General features: G+C 48.1%; 9 protein-coding genes across 9 annotated transcripts; 3 read left to right on the forward strand and 6 right to left on the reverse strand.

The window, feature by feature from the left end:
• Nucleotides 1-953: 953 nt before the first annotated feature.
• Nucleotides 954-2,024, reverse strand: erg27 (the record flags this gene model as incomplete). Its single annotated transcript, XM_058522107.1, has 1 exon — nt 954-2,024. The coding sequence occupies one exon, from the start codon at nt 2,022-2,024 to the stop codon at nt 954-956; it is 1,071 nt and encodes a 356-aa protein (XP_058365584.1).
• Nucleotides 2,025-4,657: 2,633 nt separating this feature from the next.
• N7446_013367 (endopolyphosphatase) lies at nt 4,658-6,586 on the reverse strand (the record flags this gene model as incomplete). Its single annotated transcript, XM_058522108.1, has 2 exons — nt 4,658-6,381; nt 6,439-6,586. The coding sequence occupies 2 exons, from the start codon at nt 6,584-6,586 to the stop codon at nt 4,658-4,660; spliced, it is 1,872 nt and encodes a 623-aa protein (XP_058365585.1).
• A 1,909-nt stretch (nt 6,587-8,495) lies between these two features.
• Nucleotides 8,496-9,847, forward strand: N7446_013368 (uncharacterized protein). Its single transcript, XM_058522109.1, has 2 exons — nt 8,496-8,844; nt 8,904-9,847. Exons 1-2 carry the CDS (start codon nt 8,703-8,705, stop codon nt 9,677-9,679), a joined length of 918 nt encoding a protein of 305 aa, XP_058365586.1. The 5' UTR covers nt 8,496-8,702; the 3' UTR covers nt 9,680-9,847.
• Nucleotides 9,848-10,409: 562 nt separating this feature from the next.
• N7446_013369 (uncharacterized protein) lies at nt 10,410-11,686 on the forward strand (the record flags this gene model as incomplete). Its single annotated transcript, XM_058522110.1, has 6 exons — nt 10,410-10,488; nt 10,551-11,005; nt 11,086-11,212; nt 11,264-11,338; nt 11,395-11,499; nt 11,553-11,686. The coding sequence occupies 6 exons, from the start codon at nt 10,410-10,412 to the stop codon at nt 11,684-11,686; spliced, it is 975 nt and encodes a 324-aa protein (XP_058365587.1).
• A 13-nt stretch (nt 11,687-11,699) lies between these two features.
• N7446_013370 (bZIP transcription factor) lies at nt 11,700-12,690 on the reverse strand. Its single transcript, XM_058522111.1, has 2 exons — nt 12,565-12,690; nt 11,700-12,503 (listed from the first exon to the last, which is right to left on the reverse strand). Exons 1-2 carry the CDS (start codon nt 12,671-12,673, stop codon nt 11,758-11,760), a joined length of 855 nt encoding a protein of 284 aa, XP_058365588.1. The 5' UTR covers nt 12,674-12,690; the 3' UTR covers nt 11,700-11,757.
• A 1,053-nt stretch (nt 12,691-13,743) lies between these two features.
• Nucleotides 13,744-14,306, reverse strand: N7446_013371 (putative arsenate reductase (Arc2); the record flags this gene model as incomplete). The annotated part of the gene is made up of 3 exons (XM_058522112.1): nt 13,744-13,922; nt 13,986-14,100; nt 14,154-14,306. 3 exons carry the CDS (start codon nt 14,304-14,306, stop codon nt 13,744-13,746), a joined length of 447 nt encoding a protein of 148 aa, XP_058365589.1.
• Nucleotides 14,307-14,600: 294 nt separating this feature from the next.
• Nucleotides 14,601-15,936, forward strand: N7446_013372 (arsenic resistance protein; the record flags this gene model as incomplete). Its single annotated transcript, XM_058522113.1, has 4 exons — nt 14,601-14,865; nt 14,925-15,067; nt 15,128-15,214; nt 15,289-15,936. The coding sequence occupies 4 exons, from the start codon at nt 14,601-14,603 to the stop codon at nt 15,934-15,936; spliced, it is 1,143 nt and encodes a 380-aa protein (XP_058365590.1).
• Nucleotides 15,937-16,176: 240 nt separating this feature from the next.
• Nucleotides 16,177-19,175, reverse strand: N7446_013373 (transcription factor domain-containing protein; the record flags this gene model as incomplete). Its single annotated transcript, XM_058522114.1, has 4 exons — nt 16,177-18,490; nt 18,616-18,867; nt 18,918-18,975; nt 19,025-19,175. 4 exons carry the CDS (start codon nt 19,173-19,175, stop codon nt 16,177-16,179), a joined length of 2,775 nt encoding a protein of 924 aa, XP_058365591.1.
• Nucleotides 19,176-20,272: 1,097 nt separating this feature from the next.
• On the reverse strand, nt 20,273-20,599 carry N7446_013374 (glutaredoxin family protein; the record flags this gene model as incomplete). The annotated part of the gene is made up of 1 exon (XM_058522115.1): nt 20,273-20,599. One exon carries the CDS (start codon nt 20,597-20,599, stop codon nt 20,273-20,275), a length of 327 nt encoding a protein of 108 aa, XP_058365592.1.
• Nucleotides 20,600-20,613: the final 14 nt, after the last annotated feature.

A 20,613-nucleotide genomic window follows, 5' to 3' on the forward strand; every position in this document is an offset into this window, starting at 1 on the left:
CACGACGGATAAGTAAATGGCATAGCATATTTGTATGCCTAGCTGACTGTTGATGTGCACACGCCTTCTGCAAGTAATCATCCGAATGTTATGTTATCAACACGACCTTGGAGCTTTCCAGTATGCTCTTTTCACTATTTTGATCACACAAGGCAGTGGAAGTTCGAGTTAAATGTGTTAGAAAAATATACAGGCAAATCGGTTTGGCTGAGGAGGGACATTCAACGCTAAAACCAGGGTCTTATAATGAGGCGTCCGGTATAGCACAGCAAAACACCGGTCACCGAATCGAACCTAACCGCAGCGAGTGAACACCAAGTTTCAGCAAAGACATAATGTCATATACTGGCAGGATGAGATATGACTGTCCTGTTGTGGTGGTGGCATCTTGTTTCATTAGAACGGGCGAAGTGCATGCCGTATAGAGCGTGAAATGTATAACTTAGTACGATCCTCAAGCATATTCCAAAACATCTCAATACATCTTCAAACAGAAAATCAACTGTTACACCACAGACAACATGATCGCCAGACTTGTAAGCTCGGCAAACCCGTTCTTCCGATTCCATCTCCGCGTCCGCATCCGAACCGATACAGCACCTGATGATCCATCTAGATTACTGACGGTCATCATATGTTCTGATCACTGATAAACAGATCATGCCTCGCGATACGAGTTTGCAGGTTTTCTCACCAACAAATCTGAGGCAGCTAATATGCTCAAGCGATTTTGCATTAAATCCTACAACATTGTAAGTCGTTAAAAGATCCAGATGGCAACTCCTTGGTAAATTGAATTTGACTATATCGAATGATATCACATATCTAGATACAGTAAACGAAATGCATGGCTATATACAGAAGCCCAAAATCTCAAGTCCGAAAGACGACCTCCGTAGAGGCTAAACTCAAAAGGCATGCGCTCATCTTAATCGTAAAGCATCACCGAGGCATTAAATCGGATTCATCATGTTCGCATTGGGGACCGCGGGCTCCATCCCGGACACGGAGGGAGGAGCAGGTGTGGATTTCGTAACTGGAACGGGAGACACAGTGGTAGGCACGCTCGTATCGAGATGGCTGGGACTGCGACTGCTTCTGCTTTGGCTCTGTGACTGACCGCCGCGTGATACGCTACTGGCGGCGGTACTGCTCCCCAGTTTGCCGCCGCGCTTGACCATCTTGCCTAGTACGCCGACGATCTCTGCTGCATCTTCGAAGGCTTCGTCGTCCATGCCTTCTTGGGCGTTGTAGACATCTGCGATTGCTTGTTTTGCCAGACGTCGGCAGGCGACCGGGTCTTGGAGGCAGTCATAGAGGTATGCGGCGTATTCGAGCTTGACGGACAAACGGAGCGGGTGGGAGCCTGGGAGAAGTTTGTCGGAGAGGGTGGCGGCATGGTTGAAGCAGGCTGTTGCTGTGGCGGTGTAGTCCAGTGGTGGGAGGAGAAAGGAGGAGGCTGGTTGGGGTGGCTGAACTGGTTGGACTGTGGATAGGCCTGGGGGCCGGGAGGCGAATATCGATTTTGGATGGAGAGGATCGGGTGGGTCCAGAGCGGTTAAGGAGTCCGAACCATATATTGAGTCATGTTTGAAGCGAGCTGGAGGCTCAGTATCGATTTGGACGACGGGGCGATTGTGGAACAGGACAAAAATGTGGTAGAATGAGGCGCGGAGTTTGTAGGAGAGGACTTTCAGTTCTACAGACATGTCCACCATTGGCAGAATAGCGCCTTCTAACATTAGCAGGCCCTCACGGGAGAGCCATATGATGTGGTGGTACAGCTGGAGGGACCTTGTTTCGCGTGTTGTATCTAGCCGCCGGAGTTTGCGGGCCCGAAGCAGCTTTTTCGATAGCATGACAGACACGCCGAGCACTTTGTATAACATTGCCGAGAGGTATGGGCTTTCGAGGCTCATGGCGGCCGCAAAATTGCCCAAGGCCTTCTGGTCAACTTCGGAGGAGGCCATCCATAAAGCGCAAGTCGCGGAGACTGGGGAACTGGAACAGGAAGAATCAGCCATTTTGCTCTCGGGTCTCAATGCAGCAATTGGAAGTCAGGTAAGACAGGGAGAAAGAACGGCAATGGAAGGAGAACTCCGGTGGGAGCCAGAGACATCTGCAAGAAAGGCGCATAACGCGACAAGCAATGACTTACGGAAAAGCGCGCGGCAAACAGGGCTTCAAACGAGACGCAAACGAAGGGCCTGCACCATGCTCCGAGGCGCGTCAAGCCAATTGATCTTGACGATCACTCCTAAACCCAATGTGTGCACCAGATCGAGGACCAACCTCCAAATACCCGAAACCGCGGGAATCGAGCTGTCGAGCCTCACTCGACAAAGGCAAATCTCCGGGCTATAAAATAACCAATGGCTTCGAGCTCAAATTCACCAAAATCGAGATAATACCGAGAGGGAATCGACACAGCGCGCAGCGTGCTCGCGATCAATCCAAATCAATATTTCCTGTTTCGGTCTAGCAGACGCCGGATCACCCAATGGCGAGGGGCTGGGCACACGAAATATCCCTAGCAACGCAAGGACAGGAAACAGAGAAGTTGCGAGACTCGACGCATCGTGCGGTAAAGCAGGGAGGTGGAGTGAGGATTTTCGTTGCCAGCGCACTGTGCGGGGAAGGAACTGTCTCGGGTGCGATGCTGCTAGCTCGAGCTGAAGCAGTTCAATCTGGTTGGGATTATAACTGCGATTGGAAGTGTTAGTATTCACGGGAGAAAGCCACACCGAAGCAGAGATTTAAAAGAGACCATATGCACGCTGCACGGAGGTTTCCCCTGATATGACGCATGGAGCGGGGGCTGGACTCGGAATTGAAGGCCCACAGTGGACTAAATATACTATCTCTGCCTAAAGGGCAGCAATCGCTCAAGTGGCAAGGGCTTCTGTGTTGTCGATGCATGCACTAATCACATTGCGATGCCAATCCCAGTAACCTGGACAAGTTCATTGTCTACGTGGCGGCTCAAGAGCCGGGATCTATAAACAGGGATTGGCTAGTAAGCGACCAGCAATTCGGGTAGAATAGCAGCTAAGTGCCCAGGTCGGGCTAATCAAGCCAAACCTTGCTCGGCCACGCTGGCAACTTGGATGTTCCAGTCTACCTGATATATACAAATTTAAGGTAAATTAACTGCCGCTTTCATCCATGGATGCGGATTATTTTCAATGTCACGTGATGCATATCATGGTATGAACTGGGCATGTCTGCAAAAATAAGCAAGGAGTAGTGGCCAAAAGCATGCTTTCTCACTAAAAAGACTAAGATTGTAGTCTTCTCCTCATTCCACTGTATTATTCGCTACTTCATACACAAAGTCTTGCTATGATTAGCCTTCCAGATGCTCAAACCAAGCATTACTTCTTACCTTTCCCGGCTCACTTAAACGTGATAAATCCAATCTTATAAGATGGACTCTCGTTTTGCAAATCTCCAGAGAAACATATGCAATTACCGTTGTCCTTATCCCTTGAGAATATGGAGATGACGAAACTTAAGCTGATCAAAACAAATCTAACGAACTCTTCATTTATATCTCACATCGTTCTAATCCTTCTCGTTGCTCGTCAACCTCATTGACTATGCCCAAGACTCAAACATATCAGACCGAGCTTGGGAAGCTCCTTCATAGGACAAACAACAAAGAGCCTGTCGTCTCGCTGTCGTGGATCTGGGAAGGCAATCGGTTCTCAGATGGCTGCAAATGTCGTTATTATATATTTCCTAAATGTGGTTATAGGGTTGAAAGAGAATGACAACCTGGCACCTATGTCACAGACTGGACAGAGCCATGTGCTCGGGGCCGTCTTCGAAATGTTTATATGCGCTCTAACGTTACGCCAAATCAATCCATGGGGTTTCTTGTCTTTTTCTGCCTCCTTTCTATAATCGAAAAATGAAGATTTCTGCAAATGATTCACCTGTGACTTGATCAAAGGTCTGCGCATAGGTGGCACCGTAGGCAAGTGAGCATCTATAAGGTTCTGGTGGATTAGGACGTTACAGGTGTCTGTCCTCAGGTTATCAACCAAAAGGCGACAAAAATGATCACCAAAGCGGAAAGATGCGGTGAGTGTAAGCAACTTAACAGCTATTTTGGTACATAAAAAGCGGCAAAGTCGCTGCCCAAGTCCCCGGGCAATTTAATATAAAAGCGCCTGAACCTTGCTAGCTCGGACTGCCACGTTGGCAGTGGCTGTGAGCTCGGACATTCCGCCTTAACCTCGGAAGGATGGCAGTCAAATTAGCAATGAACCTAAATAGAAAGATTGCGATCAAGAGTAATAATGTGTGATCATCTAGGGATTGTATCACTGGATGGAAGTTAAATAGTTATGATGTATGTAGTCATCGTGTGTAGAGGAAATAGTGAAGATCCCAAGTCTACACCGCCAGAATACCAATGCTGATCACAATGCCATTCAAGTAAGAAGCAAAACTTAGATGGTCGCCAAATATGTCATATTGTGTAATGTTCTGCCAGTAAATGTTCTGTTTATCCTTATCCATTAAAGCCGGCTTTTCCCATGTACCACCTGTAGCCTGTAATAACACCTTGTCATGCACAAGTCTCTCTATCCCCAAATGCAACTTATGAATCTATGGAACAAGGGGGAAAAAAAGAGCAAAAGAAAGGACACTAGTCAATCAAGTCACCGATATCCTCGAATCCAACAAAGGCCCGCGACAGGAAAGCGCGCCAAGTAGTGTTGATTGGCTTCTTTTTATCGGTTGCAGACCAATCAGCTGCCCGTCTATTAGAGCCGCTGTGGCTGTCTGCGTCGGCTTCGTCCTCCTCGGCAATTCTAGCTGCGAGTTGGAAGTAGCTGCGCACTGTGAGGTCTTTCATCTGGTACACGTCATCATCTGTGCGGTACTCGACCTCGAAGTCGACACGAGGGTCGTCACCTCGCTGGCCTGTCGCGATCTCGTGGTTGATCTGGGTCAGGTTTGCGAAGTATTGGGTGTAGGCCAGCCAAGAAAACGCCTGGTTGGAATATGCGGGGCCTGGGGGAGCAGTTTTCGATGGGGGTTCGGGGACTTTGAAGTTCGGCTTCTTTTTCTTGTCCTTTTTCTTTTTCTTATGGATCTCTGGGGTAGAGGTGTCTGATTCAAATGTTTCATGTGCGGTGTGGTCAGGATCATTGGATGTAGTGTGAGTTTCATAAGAGGTCAAATCAGCCACAAATGCGACATTCTCGAGATTGGTGATATTGTATTCAACCACGCGGAGACTTGGGAAGAAGTTCGGTACTAGGCTGGGAGCAACCAGCGATACGCTGTATCGTTCCGCCCAGGGACCTCCAATCTTGTCGAGAAACTTGCGCTTCTTCTTCTCTTTTTTCTTGTGCTTTTTGCCCTTCTTCGCGGACGTGACGCCAGAATCATAGTTGCCAGACATGATCTCATCAAACTCCTTGAAGACATCGGTCGGGGGAGAGGGTAAAGACGACCATTGGTCTCGGAGTGATCCGAGGTAGTTGGTCTTTGAGCGGATAGACATCTTCCCGTCAGCATCAGAGGCAATTTTGACCTTGTTGCTGTCCTGAAGCATAAAGTGGTCGATATTCATGTGGCCGTAAAGACTGCCAACAACAACATCACGATACTGATGCATCCAGAGAGTATACTTCTGCCAGCAAGTCTCATCCCAGTTCTTCTTCTCGCTCGAGCGTGCCGGGGGAACGTGTCCCATGAGGATGGCTTTCATGTTTCGGCTCCGGAGGATTTTCAACTGGACGCGAAGCCACTCCATGTGCTCGTATCCAGGCTCGTCCTTGGCACTGCATCCATCGACCGCACTGTTGGAGTCGTAAAAGTACATGGTGTTCAGACTGATCACCGCCAGCCGACCGGGGACTACCTCAGAAGTGAACCAGCCGCCCTCCACAAAGGTATGACGCTGGTCCTCCGGAATGAACTCCTTCCATACCTCCGCAAAGCGCTTCGTCCACTTATTCGGACCCTCGTCGAAAATGTTGTGGGGCATGATATCGTTGTTGCCGAAGGTCGGAATCACGGGGACCGATAACTTCGAGACCGCACCCATGGTATCCTCGCTTTGTCCCTGGCTAAACAGCTCTATCCATTTTTGTGCCATAAATCTGTTCAGCTCTACAATCTCCTCGGCCGAGCGAGGCACTTTTTCGTCATTGTCGTGTCGGGCAGAATCGCCGGTCCAAATCACGAAATCAATGTCGTCCTTCAAGTTGTTTTCGATCCAGCGGAAGGTTTCGTTCACCAGGGACAGGGGTGCATCGCAGTCGGTGCCCTCGGCTCCAAAGTATCCTGCGGGTCCATCACCATGGTGGCACGAGCGATCGATGGAGGTGCCGGGTTTGTAAAGGCGGTCAGGATGTAAATCTGTTGGTAATTAGCATAACCGGTTACACAGGGGGAGAGCACGCGACACCAACGTACCTGTTATATGCAAAAATCGACCACTTAGTGGTTTGCGAGAAGCCAGCACCTGTCCTGCAGGCTCTGTTTCGCTCAAGGGCACCTGTTGACCTAGAGGACTAGCAGAGATGGCGGCAGAGAGGCCCAGCAGCAAGAAAATTGACTGCATGAGTGCGTCCTCTGTACCTCAAGGCGTTGCATGAAAGTGGAAGAAATCCTGGGGGCAAAGTTGGGTCACGTCACTCAGCGGGAGTGGCAGCCGATCAAGTAGGCGCAGCCAATCAGAGCCCTGGAGGAGCCTAGTAAAATAGATCCAAGTCCGAAGCACTACACACACAAAAGTTGAAGTTGTTGAAGAGGGAGAATAAATTATATTTCTCTGAATTCAGTTAGCTCGAATTCCCCAGATCGGCGTTGTCACGCGTCTGCTCGCTCTCTCCAATGAACCGCACACGTGCGCCAAGCCTGGGGACCCTTGAAGCGATGAAAACTCCGTTTGTATCCCGTGCGAAGTATAAGTTACGCCTACAAAATCACATAGTTCCACCCTACAGGATATAGTCCTCAGTATCATACCAAGTCAACATAGAGTTTCCCTACCCATTACGCTCACCCATACAACTTTTAGAATAACTTCTCTCGCATCTCATATGTCACTCAATATGTAGTTGTGGTATCTATCGGGGCTCTGACACTTAGGCGTTCACTTCAGCCTATGACTCCAAAATGCTGGCATAGACAACCCTCATGAAGTTAAGATCCCGGAAATCCACGCCGAGTGTTTGGATAAACCAGTTGCACTCACGGCTGAAACGAATAGCATTGCAGAATTGCAAAAGCTCGCTCGTGGGATTTATGGTATCAATCACACTCTTCAGCTGACGGAGAACCTCCTGCTACGACTCGACAAACTCGACGGTGGAGTGTCCTCATTCTCACACTCATGGCAGCGCAGTTCTTTACGTTGAAGACTTGTGATGAGAAATAAGAATGGTTTGGCAGTATTAGTTGGGGTTGCTAGGTCCACTGTGGGGCGGAGGGAAAGGATACATTGATCGGTTGTGTTTACAATGCAGCTCCGAATATTGAACATCTGGCTGAAGTAAGGTAAGAAGATCCAATACACCTCATGGATGCAGCCACTTCATTACCAGGAGCATATGTTAACCCTCGTCGTTTCCGTCGGCATAGACAAACAGGCCTAATCCAGCAAATCCTAAAGGACTTAACAGTATCGCTTTCCCTGTCACTTATTATAAAATCCTCTGCTTATAACGTCCAGTACTTCTACTACGCTATGTCACCTTGTGAGCTTATCTTCACCGATCTTTCATATGCTACACTTTACTGTCAATAAACAGCATCGAAGATGCCAAAGATCTACATCGATACATGTACATAGACGAACAATGCGGATAAATGCCGGGGCTTGAGAATAAGAAACAGAGCAAGAGAATCTGCCTATTGGATATACTGAGCACGATATCGAACCCAGGACCTGGCTGACGCCCCAATCTTGCTTGTGTGATGTAGATCTCAGCAGAAAAACCTTGTAAATAGCAACAGCCGACATCTTAGTGTATCATATCGCCCAATCATTCACCCAGCAGGACTCCGCTGACGAGCGCCAAGGGTCGAGCGATCTGTATAAACCCTGTAGGGCGTAGAATATTCAGAGCGCCGTGCCGATCAGCTATAAATGTCGCAAATATCCGGTTGCCTCGTGCGACATATAGGCCTATATCACACTAGACCATATGGAGGGGTCAAAAACAAAAAGCGAGAGTGCAGTGATCAAATCCTGTTTCGGGATGTCGCGATCGGCGTTGCTAGGGTGGAGTGATGGCCTGAGGCAACATTCCTGGAATAGAAGAAAATCTCAAACGGAACATTCTTCATTTTTGACAGCGGATATTGAAGTGTGAGATAGAAGTCTCAAGTCAGTCAATTGTCGACGCATTGGGGGGTTACATATCCTTGGTCGACGTCATCTGCAGGCTCTGTGCGAAACGCCAAGAAGTGCAGACACGTCTTATCGTCTAACGGGGAGAGATCTTCAATTTCTCGATTTCTTCTTTCTTCCCTCTACCTCCCCTCACCAATCTCACCAACCTCCTCTCCCCTCCTCGCCTTGCGCATCAGCGCTCTGCAAACTTGGCGATCCGTGAATCGCTGCATTGAGACGCGAAATCCCCATTCCCCCTCATGGACTTCACGTTGCACCCCGACGCTCGCGAAGTTTGAAACCTTTCTCCAAGCTCTCAAACCAGGTCAGGAGGGGGACGATGAGGTTCGGCTTGGATAAACCTGGCGCACTCCCACTCCTCGCGTTGATTGTGTTCTCGCTGCTCACATTGGTGCCATCGCTGTCGAATATTTACAACCTCAAGTTCGCCGACTTCAGCTTCTACCCCGGTACATCTCGCCGTATGTTACTCTTTCGACCCCAATTCGGATAATAGATCTCGCTAACCCTGCTTCTCCAGAGGTCCCCCTTCTTCAAGATGGAGCTACCGAAATACCCCCGAAAGCACACTCCGTAAACGACCCTCGGAAACCATGGGTTCCCGCTGGGCCCCATCGTTCGCGTGTGAACCTCCACTCGCGCACCTCGCGCATAGGAGGTGCTGCTGCAATTCCAGCTAGCGAGACGACAGCCGTGGCGAACAAAAGTCGAATTTCCTCGATCGCCCGCGAATCATCATTCTCATTTAGTCGGAGAGCCCGCGCATTCAGAACCTATTTCATCCAACAATTAGACGACTACCCATTCCTCGCCCCCTTCTCCAACCGCTCATCAGCGGCCTCCGCGAACGCATACCCGACCATCACCCTGAATGAACCCACTCCCCCGACTCCCAATATAGATCATACCTCCACGACATCCTCATCTAATCATTCAACTTCATACAATATGCACGAAACAGGGCTGCAGCTCCCTGGGTCCCTCCGGAAGGTGTGTCAGCAGGCCTGCCACACCGCAGTTGAGTTCGGAAAGCGATTGGCGCTTTCCGGGGCAGAGTATGCAAAATCCATATTCCACGTGGACGAACAGAAAGACGTCCCGACAACATTAATACGCCATCCCACCCCCTGTCCCGCCCAACCGGAAGACCAATCAAATCCGCCCCCTGCCCCAGCCCAGCAAAAAGTTGGTGCTGAGGAAGCCACCGATGCTGCCGCTGGTCGGCACTCGCAGGAGCTCCATGGGAGCTGTATGGCTGTGGTGATTGGTCTTGTGGCAGGAATCATGTGGTTCTAGCACGGGGCTGTTTTGGTTACTGCTATTTTCATCTATGTCCCTTGATACGTGTGATGATCTTTTTCTGTCTTATTGGGATTGGCGTATACTGTCAGATATACACTTGGTTGGTGGCTCTGGTTTAGCCTCCGGTTGGATACTATTAATCGAATTTACCATTTTCATTTACTCACAGTTCATACTTCCAAGGTTAACATTTGACTCTAGTACTAGGCACGTAGATACAGGTTCGAAGACAATCAGCGATAGCAGCAGGCACTTCCAATTGCTTCAATGCATATCCCATCTCAATAGCCCATCACATTAGCAAAGAGACAGACTGATCATTATCTACTGATCCGGGTGCGGGTTTAAACCGTGAGCTCTCCAATTTACAAAGTTCCACGTTGGAGAGGCGGAGTTTGGAATTTATCTCCTTCGTATCCCCGTTACTACCTCATCTGCTTCTTCTAACGGATTCCACACAACCATAACATCATAATGCGTCTTGACAGTGTAGAGAGCGATGACATGGCGCTAACCCGATATGGAAGCACAGGATCGACTAGTGGCGATTTCTAGGCACGCTGATTGGTCACTCCGAAGTATGCCTCCAATGCATCCAAGGGTGAATATTGCCGTTAAGACCGACAGAAAAGATATAAAAGGGGGCATGTAGTGAGGATATTCTAGACAGATCACACATCAACCAATCTTCCCACTCTTCTACATTATCATCCCGTCTTGATCCATGATGTCCGACAAACGACAGATCCTCCGCTCAGAGGTTATCCTCGAGAAATATGGCAAGTCCCTTGCCGGAAAAACAGGTATGAAAGTCAATCAATCATATAGAAGCACACATATCTAACTAGCCCCTGTCCCATTCTAGTCCTGATCACCGGCATCTCCAACGATTCCATCGCCGGCGAACTAGCAGTTCAACTGGCAACCGCCCATCCCAAACTTCTCATCCTTAGCGCGCGTGCCGAGTCAAAGGTGACCGGGGTGACAGAAAAGATCAAATCAATTAACCCAAATGTAGCTACACGCTACCTTAACATGGACCTTAGCGACCTCGCCGCTGTCCGGAGGGCTGCGGATGACATAGCTGATATACCTACGATTGACCACCTCGTCTGTGTGGCTGGTGTCATGACCCCACCATACGGCAAGACGAAGGATGGTATCGAGCAGCAATTGGCTGTTAACTATCTGGCGAACTTTTTACTTATCAAGTTACTCTTGCCGAAGGTTCAGGCGGCTGGGCCTTCTTCGTCTGTTGTTGTTATGGCTTCGTCGGCAGTCCGGGTGGGAAAGATGAATTTTGATGATTATAACTTCAGTGTGAGTGTAGCGCTTCCCTTCTTACCATTTTATTCACCTTCTCTGGTTCTAGTCTCTAATCCTTTCGTTTGTCTCTATAGGATGGCGCGACCTATGACCCTATGGCCGCATACGGCCAATCGAACGCAGCAAGAGTGATGTTCATCAAGAAATTGGGCGAGAAGTTGAAGGCGCAGCAGATCCGTGCTTTCAGCGTTGACCCTGGAGGTAGCTCCAATATTCCTTACCCTACTGTTGAGCATTCGCTGATATTTGTAGCCGTTCTAACCGGATTGCAAAGATACTGTCCTCCCGAGTTCGAGCAGCAGGTTGCCGAATGGAAGAAGGCTGGGCGTATGATATCTTCTTTCCCTTGGGTGTTCAATTCTCGTGCTAACTTGTTCTACTAGCCATGGTTGACCTGGACGGAATTCCATATGAAATTCCCCCGTGGACTACTACCTCTGAAGGTGCTGCTACTGTCATCACTGGCATGATAGATCCTACTATTGCGGGTTAGTATATATTCTCATTCTCCTTTTGCATGGTTATACTGATCGGTTTTCAGAGTATTCCGGCTCTTTCTTGAACCAGAACGCGGTTGCGGACGATGAATTGCACTCGCACATCAAGGACGAGGGCAACTGGGAACGACTGTGGGATCTCAGCGAGCAACTGACTCAAGAGAAATTCACACTTTAGAATTGAATCAGGATCGTTATGAAGGCTAATTAAATTAGCTTATTACTCAGTCAACGAGCCCCTCAACTCGATCAAAGAACGAGAGCTTTTTCTCCACGCTTCCTCCTCCAATAATTTGTAGATCTAACAATATCCGGACACTCCTCAATCATCCAACTCCACTTCCTTAATAAATATTCCGATGCCTCATAAGCAAACGGATCCCAAGCCTCACCCCAAACCCGAAGCCCAACTTCAGTTGTCGATGCACAAACCCCATAAAGATCACCGCAGAACTCATCTTCCTCACATAGATCCTCCCGAATTAAAAGAGCCTCACGTAAAGATAATATTGGGATTATGTCAACCCAGGGGTGGTGGACGATTTCCTTCTGTGATTTGGACGGGACAAGGCTTGCTGGGAGGTGAAATGTTGGTTGGCCGACGATATTGAATTGAGATGCGATGTCTTCGTTTAGCAGTTCCATTGTCAGGCCCATTATTTTGGCGTTGGCGAACATGGCGCGGAGGATATTGTATTGGGATACGCAGAGGGTTGCATTTGGAGAGATTGATTTTTGTGCAAGGCTTTGTAGGGCTCTTCTTCGGATGTCGTTTATCTGTTTATACCGTTTTGCTAGATCTAATCCGCTGAATGGTTGTTGTTCCTGATGTTTGATCTGAGTAGTTGTGGGGTCAATGAGTTCATGACTTGGTTGATCATTGTCTAATTTGACGGGTGGACTGTTGTTTTTCGATGTATTTGCATGGTCGGTATAGATGACCCATTTCAAGTCTGTATGTCCCTGCTTTTTGAACTGGGCAGCACGTCTTTTTCCTGAAGGGCATCATTAGTATGGGGCTGATAGTCAGCGATAAGATGTGGCGATGAGACTTACTGCTTGCGCGTTGGTTGAGACGATTCTGGATCCTCCGGCGGGCTGCAGGGTCCAAGCTCTCTGGAATGTCTGCAGTAATTTCTGCAGCTTCACTATTGGGGGAAGACATATTCAGCAGGGCGATTACAAGGGTAAGTGGGGATGAGAATGAAGTACGAGGTTGTAGTCAAGAGTTCGGAGTTAAGCAAAGTCCGCCCGTAGATCTTGGGCAAGTATAACAACGGAAGCCACAGTTTAACGGCCATGCAGCGCTTGTAACAATTTTTCATTTTGGATAACCAATTTACATACCAAATATACAAGTATTATTTGTTGTTTTTCAATCATGTCGGAAACAAATTCAACCAGAATGACAGCCAGTCCATACAAATGCCTATTCATATTCGTGACGTAGCTATAGTGGCCAATGTCACTTGATACATGAGACGCTAATTCCCTGTCGGGAACAGATATCATTTTATGTCAAATAATCTCCTACCACAGACTGTTTCTACAGTTCGCGTTTATCAATCTCCTCAGCAAAATATGACATATGGCGACCTCCGACAGGTGCTTACCTGTGGCTGTAGGAAGAAACCAAAACCGCAATCAGATTCCGGAACCAAAGAATCCAAGGCACATGAAGACCTTGAAACAGAGCAAATGAATGGAAGCTCTTATGCCAACTTGAGTGAGGTTGCTTCTCCATGTCCAGTCCGGCGCACGTGTCAGGAGGATGCACGAAGAGACTCTCTAGACAACAACCTCGCGCATCCTCACTTGAAGCCTCAGCTCTCCAATAACTGATTTTAACTATTATAATAGTTTTCAAGTTGGTTGGTCTTTATTCTTACCGTCACGAGATAATATTAATGACCGTATAGGGCGGTTCCAGGTGGTATACAGGGCGTCGTCCAAAACGACAAGGATCATCTCTATATGCAATAAGCTACTGCACCTTAAACACCTTACAAATTGTTCGTTAATCCTTTCCTCTAACGAATTCAACAAAAGTTGGAACTCGCTCGGTTTATGATGTTCAAGTATTCCGGCTCGATGCATTTTCCGACTACGCTTATGAGCATGATATGTCCATCGATTGTATTCTTAATGTTGCCCGTTGAACCATGAGATAGACATTTAATCTGATATTTGGTTCAATCATGCCCAAAGGATACTATGGTCCAAACAAAGGAGTGGCTACTTCGTCCAGACCGAAGCATCATAGCCGTCCATCAAGGCAGTATATTCCGTTCCAGCTGCAGCCCATCCTTTGATACCACCTGCAAGTACCAAGCTTTTGATTTCTGTATCATTCTTCTCCTTGAGATAATCGGCAAACCAGCCAGCTGCGCGGGTACCCCGGCCTGCAGAAGATCCTGCAAGAAATATACCATTTAGTTCGTCTCCCGGTTTGACTGCTAAAAGATAGGAACTCTCACCACAATACCAAATCACAAATTTTGCACTGCTATTCGATACAAGGGAATATAATGTCGGAATGGTGGGGTATAAACTCTGGGCAGGCAGGTTCAGTGATCCTTGGATTGTGCCACCCTATACATCTGTCAATATGTGAAGCAGTGTCCCATACTTTCTCCAATGAATACCTCATAATCATTACGCCGTAGGTCAACAAGCACAAAGTCCTTGCCAGCTTGTTTACCCTCTCGAATCCATTGCAGGAACTCCTCTCGCGATATGGAGGGCGCCACGCTCTTGGGGGCGGGAAAGGCTGCGTGCCATGGGGCTTCACTTGACATCTTGTGACCAAATCAGTCGGATTGAATAAAGTGAAGTTGTTCAGACCACTGACTGAAATACAATACCCCGCCGAGAGTGAACGTGAGTCCTGCTTCTGATTGGCTGGAATTTTTTTGGAGTCTAACTCCTGGTGGGGAAGATCCCACCAATCAGCGACCACCAGTGACATTCAAATCTAGAATTTTATACTTGCAATGTGCATATATATCAGTTTCTAACTAACATTTTCTCGATTAGCGCCCCTTCACCATTTACTCCCATCTCGTCTTATACACCAAATCTCAATATTACATATGGCGTTCCTACAACATACAGATCCTATACCCCCAGAGAGCAACGCGCCCAAAACATGCGATATCGAAAAGCAACATGAAGTCCTCTATCCAAACGAACCCCAAGAAAAGAAATCAGCATTCTCAAGTCTCGGTCTCCTCGATCGATTCCTCGCACTATGGATCTTCCTAGCCATGGCAATCGGGATCATCCTGGGCAATTTTGTTCCAAATACAGGACCGGCCCTCCAAAAAGGGACGTTTGTGGGGGTGTCAATTCCCATCGGTGCGTTATATTTCACCTACATGATCTTGATCTTTCCTCACTAACATATCGCTCTTCAGCGGTCGGCCTTCTAATCATGATGTACCCCATCCTCTGCAAAGTCCGCTTTGAATCTTTACACCATGTATTCCGAACGAAAGATATCTGGATCCAAATGGCCTTTAGCATAATCCTCAACTGGATCGTTGCACCATTCCTCATGGTATGTCAAATAATATATCGCAGCCAAACCCGTTCCTAACTCCCTCCTCTCTTGTTCAAGCTGGCCTTAGCCTGGGCTTTCCTGCCCGACGAACCAGAATTACGAGAAGGATTAATAGTAGTTGGCCTGGCTCGATGCATCGCAATGGTAAGTTTCTTGATTTTTCTAGCCGAATCCAATCCAACAAATTCCCATAGTATATACTAATACCCTTTGTATAGGTCCTAGTTTGGACGGGTCTAGCAGGTGGCGACAACGAATACTGCGCAATCCTGGTAGCTCTCAACTCAATTCTCCAAATGGTCCTCTTCGCTCCAATGGGTCTATTCTTCATAAGTGTGATAAGCGGCGACCCCGTAACTTTCGAATACTCTACCGCAGCCAAAAGCGTGGCTGTCTTCCTCGGTATCCCACTTGGTGCAGCAATCCTCACGCGCTTCACGCTGCGCCGGATCTCGGCGACATGGTATGATAAGACATTTTTGAAGTGGCTTAGTCCGTGGTCTCTGATTGGACTTTTGTTCACTATTTTGGTTTTGTTTGCGTCGCAGGGTCGGCATGTTGTGCATCAGATTGTTTCTGTTGTGAGGGTTGCTGCTCCTTTGATTGTTTATTTCCTTGTTATCTTTTTTGCGACGCTTTTTCTTACTTATCGGCTTGGGTTTGGGTATCGGCTTTCGACTGTGCAGAGTTTTACGGCTGCGAGTAATAACTTTGAGTTGGCTATTGCTGTTGCGGTGGCGGTGTTTGGGGCGGATAGTAATCAGGCTCTTGCTGCTACTGTTGGACCCCTTATCGAGGTGCCGGTTTTGCTGGGATTGGTTTATGCTGTTAAGTATATTGCGAAGCGAGCTGGGTGGAAGGATTGAATTTGGCTGGAAAGGCCGAGCAGGTGTCGAGATGTCAGTTAATACTCACTAGGCATAATGCCAGATGAGATTTGATCATTTTCCATTGATATTAGTTCGGTTTTCAGCCTAGAAGTGATGATAAATACAGGTAAGAATAAAAGTGAGAAACGGATACAATTGAAGCGAGATCCCCACCTAAAACTTAAAATTGCTGTCCATCTGGTCGTCATCATGCTAGCAAAAATGAGCCGTAGATCACTAAGCGTTCTGTGTCTTAGCCGGGGCCCAGCCATCCAGATCGGTAGGCAGACTTTCCAGCCAGGCGAAAAAGTTCTTTCGTCCCGTGCTGTTGTTGCTAGACAAAGCCTCCTTGGATGAGGCTTCTTCTTGAAGCCCTAGTCGGTCGTAGAGCCTCTTCCAAACATGCTGACCAACGGAAATCCTCACATCTGAGAATAGGGTTGGGCTCTGCGCCACGGTCCCACTCCCGATCTGACTCTTCAACAAATCGAGGACTTCACGGCAGCGTCGAGTTCTTCCAGAAAGCTCATCCGTCTGATGAGAGGACTCCTCGTAGTTACGAAGGAGTATATCGGCTTGGCGTAGTTGCTCGTTCATGCTAGAAGCCGACTTGCTCGCACCACCGCCCTTTACGATGAAAGGGATTGCAAGACAAGCAATCAATATCAGAGCCGAAGTGTAGATGTAATCCAGACATTCGTAGGAGGATGTGGTTATTCTCAGGGTGTCATCGTTGCCCTTGCCAATACCTTTCCCATGGAGGTCCGTCAGGATTTTGATGATATCTTGTGCTGCGGCAAGGCATTTCAGGGTCGAATCACGGACAATACCAAGGATAGCAGGCGAATCGACCGATTCGGCCTCTTTGCCAACCAGAATGTGCGGGCCGGATGCGCATGCATGAGAAGTGTCGGATGCGCATGAACATGTATGGGAAAGGCGTAGACAGAAGATCAGAAAAGGGCGAAAAACTCGAAGTCGAATAAACATATATCGCAGACGAATGAGGATGCGGAGACGACGAATAGCAAAGTCGCTCTCCATTGACAGAGAGATTCCCGTTCCATCCCAGTGTAGGTTAGTAGGAAGAGCTTCCTTCCACTGTAAAAGCTTGCCGTCAAGCTCGAAAAGCTCACAGAGATCTGCCGTAAACAATGATCGAAAAGGGCATATGTCGATACGCAAACGCAGGTGCTCGTCGTTGCATAAGATATCTTCCATGTGTCTGTAAAGCGAGATAGAAGAATTGAAGAAAGAAGAGATCGCAGAAAGCTGCGTCTGGCTTATCTTCGATCCCAATGGAATAGAAGTTGGATTTGGCACCGGATAACGTGTCTCCAGGGATTGCCAGTTCATGCCCATCTGCGTGGCCAAGCTAAGTCTCATCATCCAAAGGGAATGCCATAAAACCCGCACGCGCTGCTGGGAGGTGCTGTCGACGGCAAGAGGGCCACCAGCCACTGTTTGGATCCCGTTGGCCTCTGCAAGGCCAAGGGCCAAGGACAGAACACTCCAGGCCTTGCTGAGATTTCCAATCATCTGGAGATACAGAACTTGAAGAATTCGTCGCTGAATGCCAAGAATCGAGTTTTCGTTGAGTTCGTCCGAGTTGATCTCAACTTCAGCACCCCTGTACCATTCGTGAGCTTGCCAGTGAACACGGTCTCGAGACTGCAGAGCAGCAAGGGCAAAGCAAAGTCCCAGCGTTGGATCAACCCCGCGGAACGTGAAGGTACCATGCAGCGAGGTCATTCTCAGCAACCGGTCCAGATCGTCGAGATCGAAGATGGGCAAGAGAGGAGCAACATGCTCCATGAAGATTTTGATCAGTTTCATTGGAACGTCGGGTTTGAGTTTAGGGGAGGGGTGTTGTTGTTGTGGTTGGAACGAGGTTTGTCTGGATGAAAGAAGGTCCTTGATAGAGGAAGACATATTGGAAGTGGGAGCAGACTGGGGATCTTTCAAAGTGGTGGCAGATGGTGTGGACAGTGGTGAAGCTGAGGAATTTGAGAGATCTTTGTGAAGCTGAGTGGAATGGACACGAGAGAAAGGGGTGGAGGGTTGGGGAGTTTTGGAAGAGGAAGGCGCGGCCTTTTCCTTGGATAAGGCCGGTTCTTCTGATTTCTTGAATGACGACAAATCGGGCGTGATAATCTCTTTATCCGGATCAATGAACTCTATAATCATCTTGTGTTTTGCCCGACTCAAAGCCCGTTTGTCCTCAAGGGCATTTGTGACCATGTTCATCAGGTATGTTCTGGTTGGGGCATGGTTGCTCACACCGTAGGCGGCAGGGTCTTGGAGGATCCGCTGCAGACGGCGAAGGTGTAAAAAGTTATATGACGTGGTCACGCACATAGCGGAGTGAGATTCTTCGATCGCAATGATCCGCTCAAGGTCTTTCCTGTCTGCTTCATCAACCATAGGAGCAGTCAGAAACAGCTCCCAACGACTCAAAACAGCCCTTGAGCATCGGCCACCCTTTTCCATCCTGATAGCAGCAAGCTCCATAAGCTCATCTTGCTCGAGCCACTGTTCCTTTTCTTCGTCGCTAGAGGAGACAAGTTTGCGATTTTTTTGGCCTGGATCAGCAGTCCAATGATGCTCCTTAGGTTATCGGCCGTGATATTGCGATGGTTTGATCTCTGTATATTGATATCATTGATCAATTGGCACCGAAGTTCTGTTTCATTATTTGTGGTCAACTTAGTCCGCTTGGATGGTTTCTGGGCTGTTTTTGTCGATTGGAAAGGACCTGAAGCATCTTGGGAGCTTCCATTGCCATTTCGAATGGTATCAGGGCTATCATCAGCTCGTTGACGCTTTCCCTTGGGCTTAGGATCAGGGGAGCTGGACCGGATCAAAACCGCGGAGTCAGGCGATGTTATTGTTGGTGGTCGGGCATCTGCCTTTGGGGTGCTACTTTGACTAGTATCATTAGTTAATAGAAATTGCTCAATAGCAGAGACCTAACGCACGTGTTGCTGGTAGAAGGATATGAGCAGTCGCGTGCTAGTTTCCAGCAACTTCCACATGCTGTAGAAATGGTTAATTATGGACATTTCAGCCGGGATGTAGCATTTACCTGGCTTCGATCGGTCACAGCGTGTGTGCTTCGATTTGCATAGAACACACGGGGGTCCCAATGGATTCATCGAGGCGGTTGATCCAGTTGATGAAACAGCCGATGATGATGGTGCCGTTGCCTCAACACTGGCCAGTGTGTTTTGAGCCATTGGCAATAATTCTCCTTTGGATGTGCTCATAAGAGATCACGGGGTCTGCTTTTGTGATGTTAGTAGTGAATTTGGTTGGGTTCATGCGCATGTCGCGACAGCACCGGAATACAACAGATCATGACTTTCCCGTGTATGACAATTGCACCACTAGTAGTTATGACTTACCGCAAGCTAGTCACTCTGAGGAGAAATGGTGGGTGTCTGTTGCTATCTGGCTGCATGATCGTCAGTTATGCCCAGGGAGGCCGACGCGTGCGCGCCGGGCTAAGAGGAACACCAAAACGGGGATCGCCATTGCGCGAGCAGTCATGATCGGAATCGGCTCAAACTCACCGGATATACCGAGAATATAGTACTCTTAATCGCTTCACCGATCTGATATGGATGAAAGAAGTCGTGGGCGCGTGTGGATGGATGATGTTGAGAAGAAATGGAACGTCAGAAGTTGGCTCGTCGAGCTTTACGAACAATGCAAAACTCGCAAACTCCAAACCAATATTTAACAACGCGAGATGATTACCCCGGATCTCAAGAGACTCGTAGATCCAAGCGTGCTGTTTTTGTTGCTGCTTTACCGCCTCCCGATCAGGCATCTTACCATATTTCATAGTCTCTTATTATAGTTATCCCTCAAGGAATGAAGGCAATCCGGAAAAAAAAAAAAAAGAAGGGGATCTGAATCCCATGCCATAAATATATATCGAGGTGCTCGGTTGTGACAGACATCAGAACAATGACAATGCTTGCAGTGTGATATAACGACGTGAATCAATATATCGAAACAATTTCAAGTCTACCTGGATACTCTATCAAGGCGAAGAAGTTCATTGAGCTTCATGTACTCAATGCAGGATCACAGATCTACCTGTGGCCCCAGTCGCATAGGTAAATGTATTACATCTGAGAAATTAACTTCTAGCGAAAGCAGAAAAGTATTGTGATGGTACAGGGGCTCGCCAGGAGCCATATGCATAAATGATTTATACCAGGGAATTCGAGCGACATGCGACTTTATCCAGGCGGCGCGCTTCCCGGGAGATTGATAGTAGAACGACAATGCGATTTCCAGTGTGATGGCCAGTATTTCACTGTGATCAGGAATACTGCTTCTCCGCCTCCTCAACAGACCGCTCGACTTCCTGCTCCGTCCATCGATGGAACAGTTTCCTAGCATCAGACAGATCAGCCGCCTTCGGCAAGCCATCGTTCACAGACTGGACATGTAGGACGGGCACATCGAACTCGTAAACATCCTTCCATTGCTTATTCCCCGAGTCCATAATATCCTGCTCGACGTACTCGAAGGATCGACGTTTCTGGAGCTGAAGTACGGTGTTTTTGGCGGTGTCGCATAGGCCACAGCCTGCGCGAGTGAAAAGCGTCAGTCGAGCTGAGGCGAGGAGGGCGCGTGTAGGAAACATGACAAAAGTAAAAC

This window comes from Penicillium canescens (assembly GCF_028828765.1).
Source record: "Penicillium canescens strain IBT 15451 chromosome Unknown utg000011l_segment0_segment0, whole genome shotgun sequence".
NCBI classification, from domain to species: Eukaryota; Fungi; Ascomycota; class Eurotiomycetes; order Eurotiales; family Aspergillaceae; genus Penicillium; species Penicillium canescens.